This window comes from Artemia franciscana, chromosome 2, assembly GCF_032884065.1.
Source record: "Artemia franciscana chromosome 2, ASM3288406v1, whole genome shotgun sequence".
In the NCBI taxonomy this organism is placed as follows: domain Eukaryota; kingdom Metazoa; phylum Arthropoda; class Branchiopoda; order Anostraca; family Artemiidae; genus Artemia; species Artemia franciscana.
The window spans coordinates 223,812-247,639 of record NC_088864.1 but is presented as its reverse complement, the minus strand read 5'-3'; the positions used below and the strand labels follow the sequence as shown (position 1 = coordinate 247,639).

The 23,828-nt window shown below is 34.5% G+C and overlaps 1 protein-coding gene across 8 annotated transcripts in view; it reads left to right on the top strand.

The window, feature by feature from the left end:
* The window catches only part of LOC136035537 (moesin/ezrin/radixin homolog 1-like), a 123,100-nt gene that overhangs the window by 72,199 nt on the left and 27,073 nt on the right, over window positions 1-23,828 (top strand). For all 8 annotated transcript variants that reach the window (XM_065717421.1, XM_065717387.1, XM_065717403.1 and 5 more), the window contains 3 exons: window positions 5,165-5,269; window positions 13,693-13,862; window positions 20,696-20,779. In XM_065717421.1, the coding sequence (XP_065573493.1) occupies window positions 5,165-5,269; window positions 13,693-13,862; window positions 20,696-20,779 (359 nt within the window). The remainder of the gene's footprint in view (window positions 1-5,164; window positions 5,270-13,692; window positions 13,863-20,695; window positions 20,780-23,828) is intronic.

The following is a 23,828-nucleotide window of genomic DNA, read 5'->3' as shown; positions in this document are numbered from 1 at the left end:
TCTAGAATTACACCCTTTAACACATCGTATGGTGAGAATCCTCCCTTCCGCCCCTCCCTTAGTGTACTGGCGTGTGTTTGTGGATGCATAGACCCTTGCGTACTGTAGTTGATGCGTATTCACCTTATAGCTTACGATTCATTTTTGTCGAATATGTCTTAACGTTCATTCCATGCAGTTTTTCAAGGAGCATCTTCAGATTGTAATGACAGTTGTATTTTTAATGTTACCATGTCCAAATAATGAAATTACACCTAATTTTCATTACAAAAAAGACACCTATCATGGTTGCTGACCAGGAGAAGGGAATTATCCTCCCTATAATATAAGGATACATTCAAAAATGTTAACAAATAGGAAAAGGTATCTAAATCCTGTTGAAATCAAAACTGCTTGTGGCTCTTGTCATCCAATGAGAAATTGGCTAAAGACACGCGTAGCGAATGTTGTGAGTTTATCGCCTCCTGAAGGGTTTGCCCGCAACAGTTGGGTTTTATTATATATTTTTTTTTCGTAGTTCTGTTCATAATTTGAAGTGCGATTTTTGTAGGTGCATATGACAAAAGGTAAGTGTGGGATCTAGAGCAGTAACAAGAAAGAAGTTGTAAGGTTTCTCTTTCGTATGATATACAAGAAGAAAATGTTATTTTCTAGAAATCATAGGAAAGAAAACCCAGAAGCCTAGTTTTCCCTAGTTCAACCTTGGGGCAGAATTATTTTAATGCTATGATTTTTCGGCGAGGGAACTTTTTGTTTTAATGAGAGAAGGTTAACTAGTTCCTATCTCTCTGTGACAGTACATGTGCTGTTTGTGGCCATGGTGCGGATATGGACGCTGGTAGTTTATAAAGGAACTTTCCTTTCCCGTTCTGTGCACCCATGAACATTTATAACAATATAGTTTTCATAATAGGATTTTAATTTTTTTTTTCTATGCCTGGGTATTTTTTTGGAAGCTTGAGCATAAAACTTTAGTCAAATTTCTTGTTTTTTTGTCGGAGGTCTGCCTCCTGTCTTTGTGCAACAATAAGCCTATTTTTTGTGGTTTTTATATTTCTTCGTGTTTTCTTTCCTTCTTTCTTGGGGAGGGGGGGGGGGCTGAAGAGTTGTTTGAAGGAGCTGGAGCTCTTCTTTTCTGTGTATTCCGCGATGACTTGTTATATAAAGTTTAGTTTACAACTCCACTTGGTTTAAAATGACCGTGATAAAAATGTTCTTCAGTGACGACCTGGACGGCAAATTGATAATTTTGAATCTGCAAAATGGCGTCCCACCGGACTCTCTACAGTAACGGAAAACTGTAGAAAGTATAACGAAGATTTAATTTTTATTACCTTAATTGTACTTGCGACCGTGTTCTTCTGGGCCAAGATTTTTGTCTTAAGAATCGCGATGAATTCTTCTGTTCCTTTAACAATCTACTTTTTTGATAGTTGCTAGGAAACGCGTTAAATCGCGCTGTCTATTGTGTTGCGGGAGTATCCCTTTTGATTTGTCCTGTTTTTTTCTTTCTTTCTATTTATTGTTTATTGGGAGAGTTTAAGGGTCAAACATCTATGGTTTTTACGAAGAAAGTCGACTTCTGACCAGATTGCTGAATATTATAGTACGTTTTGGAAAGCTCCATATAATTCTCACCTGGGGCCATTAAGGATATCTTTTGCCTGTCCTTGAGGCAGACCCTGTAGGGTCTGACTGGAGTGAGTTCAGTAGTCTGCATAGGGAAGACTATCTGAATCTGCTTCGCCAAGCTTATGTTTCTTCGAGTAATGTTTTGGCTTTAGAATGGAAAGCTTCGCCGAAGCAGGCAACAGTTTCAAGCTTAAGTTAGACTGAGTGTGAAATTATTCAATATTTGCAAGGTTCCCCTTCCCCAATGCTAAAATATTTTCTTAAAATATTGTATAGAAGATTTAACAGGAGCATTTTCCCACGGGTCCGAAAATACTGTCATCTGGTTTTGCAAGCCATTTGAGCCTGTGATTCTTGCTAGGTTTGCTATTTTATTTTCTGCGTATGGACAATGGTATCAAGTGAGCCTCGTAAACCTTTATGATTCTCCTATTGTTAGGGACTTGGAGGTTTCCCTTAGCTCCTTTCTTAGTAGTGAAATTAGAAAGTTGACCCTTGGCGAGAAAATCAAATATAAACGGAGTGAGATAAAATTTAATTTTTAAAGCTGGTATGTATTCTTTGGAAAGCTGATGAATGTATCTTTCATAAACAATTTAGGCATTTCGAAATGCAACAGTATCTTCGTTGTGGTATATGCCAGAAAGAAATTAGATAATGACTTAGCCAAGTGTGAGGTTGAGAAAATATGGGGACGTGGACCGTTCAACACACCCGCCATACCCCTGCTATTTTATTATTATTAAAGATTCGAGGCATGGAAAGGATTCATGGCCTATTCTATTCCCCTCTTCCACCTTTCCCACCGTCGAATTGCTTGCAGAAGTGTTGGCATGTCGCCCCTTGTCTGTTCCACCCTTTTTGAACCGGAATCATGCGAGGATTTTTCCTTTTTGTGGCCTGAAAACAAATGTGTTCTTGGTCCTTCCTACAATTTTCATACTCCCCATCTCAAAATTTTCAGAAGAAAGCTAGTCGCATTGTGCGCTCAGTTGCATCGGTCATGCAGCACTTTTGTGCTGTTGAATCGGTGAATCGGTTTCAGTTGAATCGGTCATGCAGCACTTTTGTGCTGTTGACTGAGTTTCAGTTCAATCGATCATGCAGCACCTTTGTTCTGTTGAATCGGTGAATCGGTTTCAGTTGAATTGGTCATAAACATGCAGCACTTTTCAATCTGTACGATTGTAGGCCCGTGGTCCTTCAACAACGCCCTCCATCCTCCCTATTAGCTTTTCGGCAGAAAGGTAGGTATGTCTTACCTTGCTTGAAATGGAATCACGCAAGGGTTTAATCTGTATTGACGGAGACAGACTGTAGGCACTTAGCTCCTTCAACACCCACCTTTTCACCCCATGGAATGCTAATTTTTTTCTTTTGCGGAATCATACGTTTTTTTACATCATTTAAACGGGAATTACGTAAAGATTTGCAAGGGCTGATTTTCTTTCCAAATTACGGGCTGATTTTCTTTCCAAATTACATAATTTTACAACACATGATTTACTTAACTCCGTTTCAACAGGGCTTTTTAATTGGCTCTACAGCAGTTTATTCATCCTTCATTTATTTATCCCCTTGGAAAAATAAACCTTTCCTTGGTCCTGATTAAAATAGCTTTTTTGATGCTCAATGATCTATGTTTGCCTCCTACTTCATATGATTCCTTTCTTAAGATGGATCGAGCTAACGATTTTATTTGAAGTTTCAACAAAAAGATACTATCTTAGAAGGTGACTTCGTAACCATTAAAATGGGAAAAAAGTTTTGACAAAAAAAGAGACTAGCAATGGGAATTTTGGAAAACGAATTCTGGATGATTAATGACAAGGGTTTAGAACAGAGTTCCATGTTTTTAAAGAATTCCATGATTATTTTCTTATCTAGGGGCTCCTAAACTTTTTTACAGTTTCAGACTGGATTTTTTCAAAAGCATGGATTATTTATTCATTGGTATTGCTTACTTTATACTTATTGATTAAACTAAAATGTCAAAATTGGTTCATGATTTTTTAAGAGTTTATGTTTAGTTGTTTCAAAATTATGAAGTTTATAAGGCAGCACCACATTTTTGTCTATGTTGCCACGTTCAACTTTGAAAAATATATATAAATTTTTCTATATAAATTCAAACATTAACAACATTCTGATTCCAAATGGAAATTACACCTTCAAAGGAAAGTTACAACTTTTTAAGCTGTTTGGTTTCATATTTGTTCAGGTTTTTTTCTGGTGTTTCAACCACGCTTATTTTTTGTTTATTTGGTGCACGTTACTACCAAAAACTGCAAAACTCCATACGGAGGTCTTTTTCATTGGAAGTTTAATTCCTAATTATCCTAATTCCGTTGTGTAAGTTGTCAATCAACCAAAAGACATAGGCCTAGTCAGGATTGAGTGGATACTATGAGAACATAAGAAAAAAAAGTAAGCATAGTCACTTAATCACTTAGAAGATATTTCTCTATCATTGGGGTATGAACCAAGCAGCTTATCTTAGCACATTTAGATCTGATTTTTGCTGTTTTGGTACTTCAAAACTTGAATTTTGATCCCCCCCCCCAAATCCGTGAAAAATGATTTAGAACCAGTTGTCAAATTGGAACTTGGATTCTGCACACTGCCTTTAGTATGAATAAAAGAATAAAAAAATGACTGAATCAAAATTTCTAATGCGGAAGATTCAATAGTCACGGACCGATTTTTTTTTAACCTGAGGTCCAATTTTTTGGATTTTAGTCATAAATATCAGCCATGTGAACCCATAAAAAGCATTTGCAACCCTGGGCAAGTATTGTGGCTTCAGCTTGTGAGTTTTCTTTATGAATTAGAGAAAGTTGCTGTAAATTCATTTTTAGTGTTCTTGTGAATTATGAGAGAAAAATTGTTTTTTCTTAAAAGAAGGGATCTTTCTTATTCTGATTAGCTGTTTGTTTAAGCTGTTGTTTTTTTTTCGTAAAAATTTTGAATGAGCTGTTGTTTTTTTTTTTTCTAAAAATTTTGAATGAGCTGTTGTTTTTTTTTTTTTTTATGAGCTATTGGTCTCTTTTCTTGAAAATTTTGAATGGGCTTTTGATCTTTTTTTTTAGATTTATTCCTGATTAATGTTTTAAATTCACAAGGTTGTTGGAAATGTAACTTCTCATTAACACAAATCCTACGAATCCGTAAACTGAATTGAAGTTCAAGTGACTGTCTCTTCTTTTACCCTAGTTTTCTCATTTCTCTGCTGTGCTATGTTTATTTCTTTTATTATTACATGTGGGTTTTATTTACTATAAATGCGAAGATCCTGGCTTTCCGGTTCAATCATGAGTAAAGTATCAGTATCTATGCAGAGAAACTTCTTTAAAATCCTTTTAATTGTGAAATTGGAACAAAAAGTAATGACGAGATAAATTATCAATTTAATAGCTTTTGCTGACAATTTAGAAACATTGGATAATAGTTAGAATTAATATAACAAAGAAAATGTTTTGAAAATAAATTAAAAACAATTTCGAGTAAATAATTTTTTTTTTTAATTTTTCAGGTCCTGAGCCAAGATGTGAAAAAAGAAAGTCCTCTGCAGTTTAAATTCAGGGCGAAATTTTATCCAGAGGATGTAGCCGAAGAAATTATACAGGACATTACCCTTGTAAGTATGATTAAAAAGGAAGGAACCTTTTTTCTTCCCTTTTGTAAGGGAACTTGAATCCCTCCACTCCGAATTAAAAAGCTAATTAAGAGACTTGTATATTATTGTTAAAGTTGGACATTGGAAAAGTAAGTCAGAGGCGTTATAACTTTCATTTCCATATCTAATTTGTAGAATAGCACTAAATGTTTAATATCGCGGGTGCACAGGGTTAAGAAATCGCGGGTGAACAGGGTTAGAATTAACATCCTTTGTCCAAACAAAACCACTCCTTCAGTAGAAAGTCAGGCAGGTTAGCTGTGATGAGTAAAAAAAAAATTTTGCAATCAATTTCTCCTTCATTCAGTTCATTCATTGAATTATTTTGCTATATTACTTTATGGGCATGTTTATAGTCTAGTTCAATTTGTCTTCTTTGATAGAAAAAAACTAAAACAAAAAGCATTAAATAACGAAATTCTGATAAAAAAAAAAATATTTACTGTTGGTAAATTTACCCTTTCTTTAAACAGAGTTTATTTCTATAATCAGTTTATGCAGCGATATATAGAGTATTATACTGCACAAATAGTTTTTTTTATTACTTTTGGTTATTTCTGATTCAATTCAGAATGGATAAATTCAGCTCTTTATCCTCTTGCGTTTGTTAGTCTTTTGTCCGAAATCTGCTTAAATTAAGCTCTTGAATTGTAACTTTTTGTTGATTTTAATTGATCTATGAACCTGGGAAGCGAATTCTCATGATGCTAAATCAAATTTGTAATCATGCAAATAACTTTACTGCAAAACGGATTTTAATTCAAAAAGTTGAATGGCCGTGAAATTTAGTAGAATAAATCCCAACTTTTTATGCAACCATATATTCTGTGTCAACGTAGCCTATAATGTATTTTGGAACCTTATTTGTTCCAGGACGAAAGATGAGGGGGGCGGCATTACAGCCCATGCCTTCTCAAATTAACATTTTTCTTTCAGTACCATATACTGTTCATTTAATTTGTCTATTATTGGTGTTTTCTTCATCCCTCTCTCGCGATGAGCTGTCGGGGCTGAGTTTTACTGAGCTTAAACATAACATTTACTCAAACAAACTTAAAAAAAAATTAAACAAAACACGTGGGTACCCTTTATACCCTTTCGAAGTGGTATAAGATAATTAGTCAACGGCAAATGTCAACGGTAAATACTACTACTGCTAATAACTCCCCGCAGCGCCAAGCCGCCTTAGGCCAACACAGCTACGTCCAACCTAATCTATTCAAGGCCTCCCTCTTTACACTTTTAAATCTTTATGACATCCTCCCACCCCAGACGAGGACCACCTGCTTTCCATGTAGCCCCAGACGGTTTTCCAAAAAGGACAATCTTCGGCAATCTGTCATCCGCAGAACGTGGCCTAGCCATCTCAACCTTTCTTTCATTATAGTCCTAGAAAGCGGGGTTGAACCACATTTTTCGTACAACCTACTGTTTCAAATACGGTCAGTCAGCAGGTTACCAGAACAATCCGTAGGCAATTTCTATGGAAAACATCTAGTAAATTTTCGTCCGCTTTTGGAGCGCCCATGCTTCAGAGCCATATTTGACCAACGGTAAATACATGGATGAAATTATTGAAACTCAGTAGAATCAGGTTCAATGGTAACCCTTTATAATAACAACATTTTCAATGTTTTGGTGTTGACAAATGGTAACGTACCCTGTTACTGTTTCGAAAGCTTTAGTGTTTCAAACCGTTCGTTACGATGTATATATGGTAAGAATCTTTTTCAAAGATGCTGGACATAAAAAAGGAAAAAGTAACAGATTTTGCTGGGAAAATGATATCAGAGTGAAACTTGCAATGATATGGCTGCACATTTCTGATCTGGTCTCTGTAAGGCAACAGCAATAGTCACACTGATTTGCACACTTAACTGTGTTAAGAACCACAATTAATCCAAGCCAAGAGTTTCTTTATTATTATTATTATCAGATTAAAGTTTGTAATAAGGAAATTCTCTTTTTTTTCAAAATAATAGCTGCAGTTTTAAAAAAATTCTTAATTTACTGAAAATTTCATGTGTGAACAATTACTGAATCACATTAATTAACTCGAAATGATGAATGGTATGCTAGATTATGTGTGTCATTAAGGCGAAATTGTTTTGAAGGGCAGTTAGGTCCAGATCTAGTGTATTTCTCAGAAGCTATAGAGAAACTCAGGTCCTTATGCGAGTGAAATCGCTCCGGATTTTGAATTTCTGTATTTGTGTACGGTAAAAAGGCCAGGCTCCGCAGAGAGAGAGAGAAAAAGAGAACGAGAGAGAGTTGAGATTGCTTTTGAATTAGTGAATTAATGTATTTAATACCCATCAATGGAAAAACAGATGGAGTACAAAAAAAGCACAAGGCACTAATTCATCTGACACACACCAAAAAAACTATCAGAAAACAAATGCCAACTACTACTGTAAAACATTGGCGTTACAATGTATTTATGGCAAGTATCTTTTTCGAAGACGCTGGACATAAAAAGGAAAAAGTAACAGTATTTTGTTGGGAAAATGATTTGATAGTGAAGCTTGCCATGATAGAGCCGCGTAATTCTGAATGAAAGGCAACAGCAATAGTCACACCGAATTGTGTTAAGAACCACAATTGACCCAAGCCAAGAGTTTCTTTATTATTATTATTATCAAATTGAAGTTTGTAATAAGGAAATTTGTCCTTTTTTTGCAAAATAATAGCTGCAGTTTTAAAGAAATTGTTAATTTACTGAAAATTTCATGTGTGAACAATTACTGAATCACATTAATTAACTTGAAATAATGAATAGTATGCTAGATTATGTGTGTTATTAAGGCGAAATTATTTTGAAGGGTAGTTAGGGCATCTAGTATATTTCCCAGAAGCTATAGAGAAACTCAGGTCCTGATGCGAATGAAATTGCTCCGTATTTTGAATTTTGTATTTGTGTACGGTAAAAAGGCCAGACCCCGCAGAGAGAAAAAGACAACGAGAGAGAGAGTTGAAATTCCTCTCTTTCATCTGAAAGAGACAACATTTCATCTGAAAACAGATGGAGCTAAAATTAAAGCACAAGCCACTAAGTCATCTGACAAAAAAACTATCAAAAAACAGATGCCGGCTACTGCTGTAAAACATTGGCCCGCGGGTGGGTCTTGACAGATGAATTATATCGGTCAATTTGCGACATAATCGCTTCTTCAGAGTTGGCGTAACATACCTATTGCTTGTCCACGGTGGTAAACAAAACAAAAACTTTGCATACTTGTAGTACAGTAACGTTATTTCAGTTTATCTGTAGCCGTAAAAATGCACCAAAATGGGCTAAGGTACAGATAATGAGGCAAAATCATAGCATTGTACACCTGGGCCAAGAGTCGACGATCAAACTTCCGCCTATTTGCCACTATACGGCTATACGTAAAAGAAAATGAGGAAGCTTCTGAGAATGAGAAAGTAGTAACCGCTGCGTCTCTAGTATTGACCGTCCAATAGGGAGGCCCAGATATACAATATTATCCGCGAGCTCAACAATAGAATCACCAAGTGTGGCGCTCCGACCATCGTCTGATTTCGAGTTAAAAAGCAGCACTTCAGACTCTTCAGTATTAAACTGTAGTCCAGTATGGACATATTCTTATTGCTACTTGATAAAATTAGCTTCTAGCCCATGGAAAGACCAGCTCAGGTTCAGCAGATCATCTGCATAACCAATCAAAGACAAATCCAGACCACGCAGAGCACAAGTCATATTTGACTTTGATTGTGGCCTTGCAATACTGTTATTCAATACTGTCGGTTTTATTTGAAATGCTTTTAATTTGCATCAGCTATTACTTTGGACCAAAGTAAATATGAAAATATGCAAAGTAGACTTCCTCAATCTTCCTCAAATATGCCAAAGTAGAAAGTCATGCCTCACTCAAGATGAAATCGTTTCCCATCCTAAGCCGTTTTATTACAATTGGCTGAAAATTTGAAAAAAGCAAACTTAGATGATCGCATGTTTGATGATGATGATGCATCATTGATGATGGTGTATTCTACATACCTGTTAAACACAGGGGGGAGGGGTTTTTGCTCTTCTAAGCAGAGTGGTCAGATGGGTCGTATTTGAGCCATATGCGGTTGCACATTGAGTTTTTCAAATTGACGTATTTTTTTTTAGGGAGACAGTCGCTTATTTAGTGTATTTTCATAAAAGAAACGGAGCTTTTGGTGCGTTTTCACTCTTGTGGTGGCGATCCTTTAAACCAGACATCTGGCAACACTGGTTCAAAGTGATTTCAATTCACAGATTTTGCTGGTTTCTTTGTATTTACAGGGTTTCATAAGATAACTTTGGCTTAGGAATTTTTTTCTTAAATTGAAAACCCTTGGCGTTCCAGAGCCCCACCAGGAAGAGATCTTCCAATACCAAAAAAAGTAATTGACTATGTGCACCTATAATTTCTTCAGTTAAAGATTATAGTTATTATTTTATATTATGGTAAATAAGTACTGATTAAAATACGCATCAAATATTTTAAATAGAAAATTCATTCATATGAATATCTGCCAAACATGCTCTTTATTTGTTACTCGGTGTAATATTAGAAGTTTTTTATAGCTCTAGTGCGAATTATTGCTATGAAGTACCCTGTATGTACTTATTTACGGCATTATAACATCTCATAAAAATAGGAAATGGGTTCCAGTTTTCAGTTACCGTGCTTTAGTTCCAAGACAGATCATTCTTATCCTGACGACGGTTTATCCAGGTTAATCATTATTATCAAACTGGGTTTATCAATAGAGGCAATGCTTGCGCAAGGGAGGGACTTGAGGTCTTGGCTCTTCCCCCGAAATCCTATATTTTCTTGGATTTCAGAGCATTTATTATTAAATTATCAAAAATAATTTGCTTGTTTTTTACTATCCCCCTGAAATTCTTTCATTACATCCCCCTCCCCCCAAAAGACAGCAAAAAACGAGCAATTCACGTACTTCACTGGGTTGAGGGCTCCAAAAGATTCAATTGTGGCTTTTACAATAAATAAGATATCCAAGAAAGTTGTGCGTAGATAATGTTTTTCCTTGGAGCTCAGAGCCCCGCCCCGGAAGGAATGCTTTGCTAAAGATAAATTGGCCGTGCACATCTATAATTTCTTCAGACATAGACAATAGTTATTTTACTCCATTAATGTAGATTAATATTCATTAAATTACACGAAATCCGTCTTCTATCGAAAATTTAGAGTCTTGAATATTTGCCAAACATTCGTTGGCTGCTACCCAGTGTAGTGTTGAAATATTTCATAAAACTATTATTGCTAATTATTGTTTTAAATTCCTTACGTACTTTTTTATGACATTAAAAACACCAAATTGAAAATGGTAAGTGATAAAATTCAAAACTGGAGAGGTTTTATTGTTCTTGCAATTTCAGAAATGGCGCATGTTTACTTCTTACTAACACCTACACGCTTTTGATGTAATCATTTATGATTGTATATAAATTTGTTTTTAAATTAGTTTTAGAAAATTCTGTTTTTTTTTTAATTAGTATATGAAAAAAAAGATTACTTATTAGATGCACTAATAATATAGGACACGAAGGAGTTTGCGAATCTGTTCGTATCACGACCTGTTGTTCATTCTCATGTTTGGTAGGTCCGCTGATCAGCGTGGCAGGAGGGAGGAGAGATCGATACCTCTTATTTACTATTATTGCTTTTCCAAATTTCATAATTAGGGTAGGTCTCCGATAGAATAAAATGGACACTTATCAGAACTCAATGGCACCTTCGTAGTTACTGTTGTTGTGTCTCAGTATTATATTTGTAGGACGCGTTTGAACATCATATATTTCCGCTGATCAAGCAGTGTTCTGAGTTCGTGAGCAGGAACGGGACTGAAACACTCGAGGTTATGCCTAATATATGTTGTATATGCAATTAGGGGGTTAACAATTTGAGATGTCTAATCAGTGCATTCTTGTTAAACTTTGAATTCAGTTACCACCTTTACGTGCAATATTGTCGACATGCAGCTTGAATGAGCAAGGAAAATGTTTTCTTATTCTTCTTTGAGTGACATTTAGTAGTTATTTTGTGCGTACACACCTTTCATTTCCAGCTAGTAAAAGTTGTTGATTAGTGTGTTGAAGTTTTTTTCCTGTGTTTATATATATATATATATATATATATATATATAAATATAAATATATATGTATATATATATATATATATATATATATATATAGATATATACATATAGCGATATATATATACATATAACAAAAAACAACAAATCACCAAGCGAAAATCAACAAACAACAATAACGTTATATGAATAATTATAAGGAAACAAAATGATTTAAGACATGGTGAGGCGACAAACGCCGATACGAAAAATATATATATAGTATAAGCCTTGATTGTTAAAAATAAATCACATTTCTAATTACTGAAAACGTTTTATTACAAAAAAATAACAGACGTCAATGATAAAGAGGCCTATTAGGGAAAAATCCTCCCACCCTCCCCAACCAACTAAAGATTTGAATTCCTGTAATAATTTTTACAACGAAAGCAAATAATTAAATGTGAAAACCTACAGATGTTATGAAGCATTTAAATCTTTTCTTTCCCTAGTTGTAGCCTTGGTTGTGACATTTTCAAGTTTCTTAATTTAGGCAAGAAGTGATAAAAGCTAACTAAACATTAATTTTGGAACCGCTCGCTTTCGTGTGGTTACGTAGTTTTCTTCTTGATTACTCGTGTGGAAACTTGCTTTAATTTTATCAGTGTTTAACAAAAAAAAGACTATGGTCATTTTTTTTTTTTTGCAATACTTCATATTGGTAGTCTCATCATCATATAAAATGAAAATAAATCAGGAAAGAGATTTAAAAACCCTGTTGATAAAATGTTTTTGTGTCTTTCTCTCTGAGATAGAGGCCATATCCCAGCTACCAAAGCAAAATACTTTAAAAATGCGTAATAAATTTGTTTATACGTATTTTTCTTTTATAGCCAAAAAATTACTATAATATACTTAGAGTGAATTACTCTAAATTGTATACTTGCTGAACATTGTTTAGCATTCGTTCATGAAAAGCTGCGATTGGTCCCTCATCACAAAAATTTACGGTTAAAATTACCCTTGTTGAAATTTGTAATGGTCGTTTCTTACCCTAATCCTGTCTCTTGTCGGATTTTGTGGCAATGGTTTGTCACTAAAGGGAGATGGCCTGCTAACTACTCTTTTGCCTCGGGTGAATTTTCAATCATTTTTGTATTATTATATTTCGGGCAGTCAACGATTGTCGAGTCAGTTGTTTTTGTTCCTTGAGTTTTATTTAAGATTCAGAAGGATTTATTCCTAAGGGAAGAAGTGTAACTTGTGCTGATTGGTGAATAGGCTCTTCTTTGGCTTTAAACCCCCTCAGGATCAGAGACGGCTTCTGGTGGGGGCACTTGTCTCGGATGCAAAATTTCAAATAAATAATTTAACGGTTATAATCATTTTGAATTAATTTTTCAATTTTAGTTTTATTAAAATAAAGTAGAGGGCACAGTTGACAAAAAGAAGAATCAAATTAAATCTGAAGCTTTCGTTTTCCCCATATCTTCATCACCATTCTTTGAAAGTAAAAGTAAGTAGACCGAAATTAAGCAATTTTAATGTTTTTTTTTGTCAGATTTTGTATTTTTATTTCATAAAAAAATGAAAATGTTTATTAATAAATGAAATATCTTGTTAAAATAGAGCCTGACAATTTTTAGGGGGGGGGGGCTAATCAAGATTCTGCTCCCGGTGCAAGAGAGGCCACAACTACCACTAGTCATCCTCCACCATCTTGTTGACAGTTTTACCTTATACGTTACCAACAGCCCAACTAATTTTCCGAAAAACGTTTCGCCTGTCTTCCTTTTTTTTTTCTGCCTCATTGCCTCTAAACCATACTTAGATAACCTCATCGGTTCCATCTCGATACTCTAAGGTTGTGTTCTTGAACTCGGGGGAAAATACATATGTATTTATTTACAAAGACCTAACTTGGAAAAACATGAAAAAGCAAATAAAATAAGTTGAATTATTAGAACTTCTATTATCTTTTTGCAATAGAATATTTTTTACTATCTTAACAAAATTTATTCGCTATAATAGACATGCCTTTTAATTGTAGTTATTTTTATTCCAAGAGGGCCTTTTATTCTATGTGCCCTAGGCTATGTTAGCCCTATAGATTGTAACAATTTAGGGACTAATTTAGTTGTTATTTACCTGTTCTGGTTGTAATAAATTGACACTTATTTAATAATAATTGAGTTCTGGAGCCATGCCTAAATTTTGACCCTACTTCGACTGTTTTCCTCTCTCGCGTGCTCTTAAGTTCGTAACTTGTTAATTACTGCTTTTCTTTTCAGAGGTTATTTTACCTACAAGTGAAGAATGCCATTTTGTCAGATGAAATTTACTGCCCGCCCGAAACATCTGTGCTGCTAGCCTCGTACGCTGTTCAGGCCAAATATGGGGATTATAGTAAAGCTATCCATGAGCCTGGATTCTTGGGTAGCGATCGTCTCCTCCCTCAGAGGTAAAGTTTACCCTTGTACTGGTATAAAACAAGATTAAAATAGGACCATTGTTGCCAAAGGAGATATATGAGTGTCTAAATTTTAAAACTTTCTTCTTTTCTAGCACTTGCCTGACTTAGTTGTGTATTGTGTTGGTAGGAACAGGGACGGATTTATAGCTCCCTTTCCTTAAGTACGTATAAATGTCTATCGTAATTATGAATTTTGCTACCTTCATTTTTTTCTTAATTCATAAATTTTGTCTTTTTATACCCCCCCTCCAAAAAAAAAGCCTTGTGTCCTTGACAGAGTGCAGGATATTCAGAAAGAAACGATAAGCGTAAAATTACCCTTTGGTTTGATATTTGTTGGTGTTAAAGTTGAGGTTCTCTCGCCAAAGTTTAAAAGCCCTGTAGATTTTCCCTATTTTCCCAAGAATTCAACTGAGAAAATGGCTTGAGATAATTTGCAAATGGCAGATCTTTGTTGCAGAATTTGGACATGTTAAAAAAGCGCATAATTGGGCTCATGTCTTAAGTATCTATATAGAAAGCCTCCTGTCAAATAAATGTCGTTTTTAATAATTTTTTTAAATAAATTTTTCTTAAGTTTGTTAATAAATTTTTCGTTTTTTAAAGATCAGTTGATTTTGTTTCTGCCTGGTCTCTTTACCCAATTTTCCAAAAAAAAATATATAAACAATTTCAGTTCTTTCATATTGTTTATGGTTTTCGTGTTTTTTACAGTATCTGCTTCCGTGGCAAAGGTTTGAGATAGTTCGGACTCTAATCCATTTACAAACTCCTGGATATCCGTTTTGCGGAACTTATTTGCAAACCACCACAGTCTACATATTAATATACTCGCTATAGTGGCTATGCTCATTTTAGATAGTTTTTATTCTTCTCGAAGATTTTTCTTTACTTCTAATATTGTTACTCCGCTTTGTTTTTTTTGCAGTGGGACACAAATGTCCCACTACACCAGGGAACGGAACTTCACTCGTTGAAGCCAATTTTAGACATTAAAACGGTGTTGGGCATATCCCCCTTCCCCCTACGGTAATAAAATCCCCGCATACCCTAATCCACACAAGAAAAGTTTTGTGTAGTTTTTCTAGATTTAGTTCAATTGACATTTAATTTTATCTATTGCCTAGTCAATTTGTAACTTGGTGCCTCTGGACTAAACAAACGAAAATCAAACTTACTTTACTGAAAATTCAGTCCAAAATAACGATATTATGATCATTTTGAAAGCTCAACATTTTCTAATGCCCCCCCCCCCCTCTAAAAAAAATCCAGGATACGGCCCTGCCTGCAGTGCTGCTAATTAGTTAAACATTTGCTGCTTACAAATTTCATAAGAAATAGGGGATTGAATAAAATGCAAAATTAACCCACGTTGGAACGTTTAAGGATAGTAATGATGTGATCAATGTGATTATATTCACTCACCCTTGTACAGCTGTCAACCTTCATTTTGACAATATTTTTCGGTTGTTATGTCTCTGAGGGTGCAGGGAAGGGGAAACCAAATTTCCCATAGCCGTGACCTATCTAGTTGTTTTTTTTTTACACTGGAATATGTTACTATACCAATTTTTTTATACAATTATTGCTTGCTTTAAGATATAAAGTACACAAAATTAAGTGCAGTGTATAAAATACGCTTTGATTTAGTCTGAACTTTTGAAGAATAAAATCATAAGGATTTTCAAAATTTGAAAACTACTTCTGTATAGATAAGTTCTGCTATTTTTAAATTGATTTACATCTATTTAAATATAGATATAAATTTTTATTTAGATCAATTTCTTTGTAATAAAACTTTCTCCAACTAGATAAGTTTTTTGCAAGATCGATTTTTTTTTCATTTATGCTTATATAATATATACCCATTCTTTGATGGGTTTTCAATTGAATTTGGTTGAATCCGAGAAGCATCTAGTAAAAGGAAAAATGACGATACAAAGCTCAATCTAATGATAATAAACTGTCTTCTTTTTTTGAAAGACTGATATGGCAGTCAAAAGTAAATTTTTGTTTACTTACGGTTTCAAAATAGTCTTGTTCGTACAAATGATAACCAATGTATTGAAATTTGGACAGTGTTTGTGTAAATTTATCTGTTAAAATATTTTATTTTTAGATTAAATCCTAATTGCCGTGAAATTCACATGCATATTTGCACACTCATACAAGGGGAGGAGGGACCGGATAAACATCACTATTAAGTTCTTGAACTGAGTTCTTTCTGGAAAGGCGTGAAGGTAAAAAGTAAGGTCAATGAACTCAGAAATATTGATATTTGGGAAAAAACGGACCTTTCTATTCTGTTAAAGATCAAGCATTTCTACATATGGTTTTTGAATATGTATTCGATTTCCAATTTTTTCGAAAGATCTAAAAAAAATTCTCGAATTCCAAAGTTCTCGAATCAGGTTGATTTCGAGCTTGAAACTAAAGAACCACAAACTTGGAACAAGCTTTTGAAAATAGATATTTTTTCTCAGCCATAGATATCAGCCCAGTATGTTGCTGCAGGATGACATTTAAAGAAAGACTCGAAAGCCATTCTAAGATATTTTAATTGTCTAAGAGATATATATATATATATATATATATATATATATATATATATATATATATATATATATATATATATATATATATATATATATATATATATATATATATATAAATAAGTTGTCTGTGTGTGTGTGGGTCTGTCGGGTGACGTTATGTTTGTGTGTCGACTGACGTCATGTATTCGACTGACAAAATTACAGACCGGGATATCGGGACGACAAATGACGACCGGGACACCGGCACATAGGGAATATAAATGACGACCGGGACACTCAAAGAGAAAGCGACCGGGACACAAGGAATGTTCGATTAGCAATCACCATCAACAAAGCACCGGGACACAAATGACGACCGGGACACAGGGAGTATAAATGACGACCAGGACATAAAGTAAAAAAAAAAAACTAAAAAAAAAGGTAAAAACTACAAAAAAAAAACTAAAAAGAAAAAAGAAAAAAAACTAAAAAAAAAAGTAAAAACCAAAAAAAAACTAAAAAGAAAAAAAGGGGAAAAATACGAAAATTTATTTCATCATATACCATTTCAAAAACGAATGTATATACAGACCGGGACACCGGGATACAAATGACGAACGGGACACAGGGAATATAAATGACGACCGGGACACAACTACAACGGAGACGCCGGGGGGCACATGGGGATATATAAATGACGACGGGGACACAGGGAATGTTCGATTAGCAATCACCATCAACAAAGCTCAAGGGCAATCATTATAATCATGAGGTATAACTAAAAAATTAAAAAAAGGTAAAAAACTAAAACCTAAAAAAAAGACCAATTCAAAAACGAATGTATATACAGACCGGGACACCGGGACACAAATGACGACCGGGACACAAGGAATATAAATGACGCCCGGGACCCTCAAAGAGAAAGACACCGGGACACAAATGACGACCGGGACACAGGGACACAACTACATTGGGGACGCCGGGGGGCACAGGGGGATATATAAATGACGACGGCGACACAGGGAATCGTCGATTAGCAATCACCATCAACAAAGCTCAAGGGCAATCATTAGAATCATGAGGTATAGATATGAATACGGATTGTTTTCCCATGGACCATTATATGTTGCATGTTCAAGAGTCGGTAAACCTGACAATCTATTTATATGCACAGACAATGGGACAGCAAAGAATGTTGTATATTCGCAAGTTTTACGTAGTTAAAAACATATATATATATATATATATATATATATATATATATATATATATATATATATATATATATATATATATATATATATATATATATATATATATATATATATATTTATATATCTATATATATATAAATAAGTTGTCTGTCTGTCTGTCTGTGGATCAGGTGACGTCATGTTTCTGTGTTGACTGACGTCATGTTTTCGACTGACGAAATTACAGACCGGGACATCGGGACACAAATGACGACCGGGACACCGGCACATAGGGAATATAAATGACGCGGGACACTCAAAGAGAAAGCGACCGGGACACAAGGAATGTTCGATTAGCAATCACCATCAACAAAGCACCGGGACACAAATGACGACTGGGACACAGGGAGTATAAATGACGACCAGGACATAAGTAAAAAAAAGCTAAAAAAAACTAATAAAAGGTAAAAACTACAAAAAAACTAAAAAGAAAAAAAAACTAAAAACTAATAAAAAAACTAAAAAAGAAAAAAAATAGTAAAAAGGAAAAAAAATAAAAAATAAAGGAGAAAAACAAAACTAAAAAAAATAAAAAAAAAAAAATAAAAAGAAAAAAGAAAAAAACTAAAAAAACTAAAAAAAAAGTAAAAACCCAAAAAAAATAAAAAGAAAAAAAGGGGAAATGACGACCGGGACACAGGGAATATAAATGACGACCGAGACACAGGGACACAACTACAACGGGGACGCCGGGGGGCACAGGGGGATATATAAATGACGACGGGGACACAGGGAATGTTCGATTAGCAATCACCATCAACAAAGCTCAAAGGCAATCATTAGAATCATGAGGTATAACTAAAAAAACTAAAAAAAAAGGTAAAAAACTAAAACCTAAAAAAAGACCAATTCAAAAACGAATGTATATACAGACCGGGACACCGGGACACAAATGATGACCGGGACACAGGGACACAAATACAACGGGGACGCCGGGAGGCACAGGGGGATATATAAATGACGACGGCGACACAGGGAATCGTCGATTAGCAATCACCATCAACAAAGCTCAAGAGCAATCATTAGAATCATGAGGTATAGATCTGAATACGGATTGTTTTCCCATGGACCATTATATGTTGCATGTTCAAGAGTCGGTAAACCTAACAATCTATTTATATGCACAGACAATTGGACAGCAAAGAATGTTGTATATTCGCAAGTTTTACGTAGTTAAAAACATATATATATATATATATATATATATATATATATATATATATATATATATATATATATATATATTTCACAGGTTGGACATAGGGAGATAACTACAATGGCGCGTAACGACTTACGCGCGCGGGGGGGCTTGGGGGGGGGGGCGCCACCCCAACAGCTAGTATATATATAGCTAGTATATATGGTGGGGGCGCCTCGCGCCCCCCCCCCAAGCCCCCCCGCGCGCGTAAGTCGTTACGCGCCATATTAATTACGCGCCATTGTAGTTGTGTCCCTATGTCCCACCTGTGAATATAGATATATATATAGATATATATATATATATATATATATATATATATATATATATATATATATATATATATATATATATATATATATATATATATATATATATATATATATATATATATATATATGTTTTTAACTACGTAAAACTTGCGAATATACAACATTCTTTGCTGTCCCATTGTCTGTGCATATAAATAGATTGTCAGGTTTACCGACTCTTGAACATGCAACATATAATGGTCCATGGGAAAACAATCCGTATTCAGATCTATACCTCATGATTCTAATGATTGCCCTTGAGCTTTGTTGATGGTGATTGCTAATTGACCATTCCCTGAGTCGCCATCGTCATTTATATATCCCCCTGTGCACCCCGGCGTCCCCTTTGTAGTTATGTCCCTGTGTCCCGGTCGTCATTTATATTCCCTGTGTCCCGGTCGTCATTTGTGTCCCGGTTTTCCAGTCTGTGATTTCTCTTTGAGTGTCCCGGGCGTCATTTATATTCCTTGTGTCCCGGTGTCCCGGTCCTCATTTATATCCCCCTGTGCCCCCCGGCGTCCCCATTGTAGTTGTGTCCCTGTGTCCCGGTCGTCATTTATATTCCCTGTGTCCCGGTTAGTTTTTGCCTTTTTTTAGTTTTTTCAGTTTTTTTTAGTTTTTAGTTTTTTACCTTTTTTTAGTTTTTTTTAGTTTTTTAGCTTTTTTAGTTTTTTTTCTTTTTAGTTTTTTTTGTAGTTTTTACCTTTTTTAGTTTTTTTTCTTCTTTTGTATTAGTGTGAAATAATTCAGACGTCATATGCGGACAAACACGACGTCACTCGACAGACAGACAGACAGACATAACCCACAAACAACTTATTTTTATATATATTTATTCATATTTTTTTAGTTTTCTTTTTCTCTTTTATTTTTCAGTTTTTTCCTTTTTTTTTAGTTTTTTTTAGTTTTTTTAGTTTTTTAGCTTTTTTAGTTTTTTTATTAGTTTTTATTTTTTTTTGTAGTTTTTGCCTTTTTTTATTTTTTTCAGTTTTTTTTTAGTTATTAGATTTTTACCTTTTTTTAGTTTTTTTTAGTTTTTTCTCTTTTTTTGTTTTTTTTTTCTTTTTAGTTTTTTTTTGTAGTTTTTACCTTTTTTAGTTTTTTTCTTCTTTTGTATTAGTGTGAAATAATTCAGACGTCATATGCGGACAAACATGACGTCACCTGATCCACGATCCACAGATCCACATACAACTTATTTTTATATATATAGATATATATATATATATATATATATATATATATATATATATATAGCATGTTTTTCGTGCTTCTTATTTTTATCCTGTTATCTTTTGACATTTACATTCTTATTTTTAGGGTTATGGACCAACATAAACTTTCTCGTGATGAATGGGAAGAAAGAATAACAATATGGTTTGCTGAGCACAACAGCTAGTATATATATATATATATATATATATATATATATATATATATATATATATATATATATATATAGCATGTTTTTCGTGCTACTTATTTTTATCCTGTTATCTTTTGACATTTACATTCTTATTTTTAGGGTTATGGACCAACATAAACTTTCTCGTGATGAATGGGAAGAAAGAATAACAATATGGTTTGCTGAGCACAAAGGAATGTGTCGGTATGTTTGGCTTTATTTATGCTAGCAAGTTATGCTAGAATTACACACAACTTATGAGTCGACGAAAATCCCAGTCTTTGTTAAGTGTTCTGTAGTGCTCGGAATCAGTGTGCAGAACACATTGAAGTACATAAAATCAGTGTTCTTTCTGTCTCTAAATTTAACCTCTGGTGGTTGTATTTACTTCTTAATAAATTTTACCAATCGGGGTTTCAGGACAAAATATATTGGTAAAATTAAAAACTTGAAAAAGTTATTTGTCAGTGTAAAAATTATCGAAACTTATAACGGACTCGTCTAGCACAGTGGTTCTCAACCGGGGTTCACATGGACCCTAGGGGTCCATGTAATATTTTTGGGGGTCCATAGGCAAAACACAACAAAGTGGGGGTCCACAATGATATTTTGGTGTCCATGAAGAAAACCAACTCAAAACGCCCTTTATTTTTAAAATTTCAATTTCTACTTTAATTTACTGTTCACTTAATATTGTGTTCACTGTGTGATACACCGTCAACACTTAGTTGCAAAGGAAATGAGTGCATGTCTGCATGATGCCCTTACTGTTGTAATAAAAGTAGTTGACCATATTAAATCACATTCTCTCTGAGACCACCTTTTTCGTGAATTCTGTAAGCAAAATGGAGAAAAGTTTGGGCGGATTGTATTACATACAGAGGTGAGATGGCTATCAAAGGGGAATTGTCTTAAGCGTTTCATTGCACTTTGGGATTCTATTGTTTCCTTTCTTGCTGCCACACAAATTCGAGCAAATAAGTGTGATGTGTTTTACTTATCAGATATATTTGAAAAATTTAATTCACTTAAAAAACAGCTCCAAGAAAACAATTCTGATCTGATATCTAGTAAAAGTGCTATTGCTACTTTTCTAAGGAAACTGCAGCTGTATAAGAATAATATCAGGCGTTGTGCATTTGAACAGTTTTCTTGTTTGGCCTTTGTTAACAGCGATTTTCAAGATGAAGATCTTGCATTATATTGTTAATATTTGGAAAATATACATGAAGATATGCAAACTCGGGTTGGCGACCTACTCGGGATGGATGTACGATTTGGGTTTCAATTCCTTTCGAAGTTAATGTTGCCGAAATAGACATATCTTTGCATGAACCCCTCAACGAAATACAAAGTGATGAAATAATGCATGCAAAATTCAAAGATGAAAAGTACAATATATGGAAAACAAATGATGTATAATAAATGATGGATAATAAATTAGTTTTCATTTAAAAATAAAGCTTAATTGAATACTATTTCTCTGATAATTAAAACCTTAAAATTTATATTAGTGAAGAATAGAAAATTGTTCTTATGTCCAATAGCTATGAAGGGGTCCACCAAGATAAAAAGAAGGGAAAAGGGGTCCATGGGTAAAAAAAGGTTGAGAACCACTGGTCTAGCATATCAACCAAATGTTTTAATCGTGCAGTTGGAATATCCTTTTTGATGTTACTTTTGGTCAATCTTTGGTGGCTTGCGTCTATCCTCCCCCCCCCCCCCATGGAAAATACCCCCCCCCGGCTGCTGGTTGGTCTCCAATCACTTTTGATTTGTAAAAAAGGACTAGAACACGCAATTTCTGATCTAATGAGCATCTTTCGAAGTTTCTGCGACCATAAGGTGAAGTTTTGGATGAAGAAGGGGCAGTCCCCCTCCTCTACGGAATAAATTCTGCTCATTTTGGGGTTTAATGTTATTCTTTACTTTCATTAAAACAGTGTAGACCAGGAATATTCCAAAAAATCATAAGGGAGTAAATATCAATTTCCCATTTTTGATGCGTTTTTTAAGGTTTCTATTGTGCCCGCCCCCCCCCCCAACAAAAATCTTGGTTACGGTCCTAGGAATTATACATAAATTTCTACCTATATCCTCCCCTTGTCTCTCTCTTAGAACTAATTCTATATTTCTCTGATGAGTCAATGAGAGCTGGGATTTTTTGGCGTTAAAAAGCTCCCTTTGAGGCATCTCCCTCCCTCCCTAACTACAAAATAATCAGAGTACCCTGTTGTAGAAATTGAAGGGCCTTTTTAAGTTTTGTAATTTGTCCATTGCGTTCAGATAGTATTTCCTACTAGGAAACGTACAGAAATATTCCACGGGAGAGTTTTCTCCAGCTGGGGAGATTGTAGGGGGGAATTTTCAGTCGGAGAAAATTTTTGGGAATAATTTTCTATCAACAGGGATGTATTTTCCATGGGGTGGCATTTTCAAAAGGGGTGGGGATAAACGCCTAGAACCTTATCATTGATGCAACTTTGACTTGTTATTGAATCATTGTAGTAATAAAGGATCTAGTCTAGAGTGCCTAAAGGCTAATGGCGTATATTACCTTTTTTTAAAAATCAAATTTGCACTCAAGGAATTTTGCAGCATTCGTTCATACCTTCGAAAAAAAAATAATCTTAATATTCGAACAACTTAAAAGTAGAAAATGTAGTTGCTACCTTTGAACAAATTTGGGGATATGCTCTTTTGAAACTACTTTTGCTGCACTTGACAGTACATTGCAGCAAACAATCCTGCACATGCTTTTCCTCCATCTCATTTCGTTTAGGATTTCATTTTTCACTCCCTCTCAGGGCGTTCTTACTTGATCCATGTTTGAATCAGCGACTTTTGACATCATGTTGACATTTTGCTCTTCAACGTTTGATTTGTGATCTTTTATGTCTACTTGGAAAACAAACCATCGCAAAAAAATAACGAAAAAAAAAGTCATCAATTCACCTTATATTTTGAATTTGCCACTTCAATTTATAGTTTTTTGGCTTTGCTTGAATTATGACCCCTCTTATCTCTATTCCAGTAACACTAGGCTTTTCATTTGGCCCCATTCGGATTGACAGAAAAATGATTTTGACAACTTTTCGTTCTTTATTTGTTAAATCCTTTTTTTAAGTCTAAAAAGTGGAATCGAACTTTTTTTTTTTTTTTTTTTTTTGCACCGCATGCAGTTCGTTCATACAGTCGTTCAAAAGAGTTCACAAGTCTGTCACTGAACAATGCTCTGGAAAATATCTAGTAT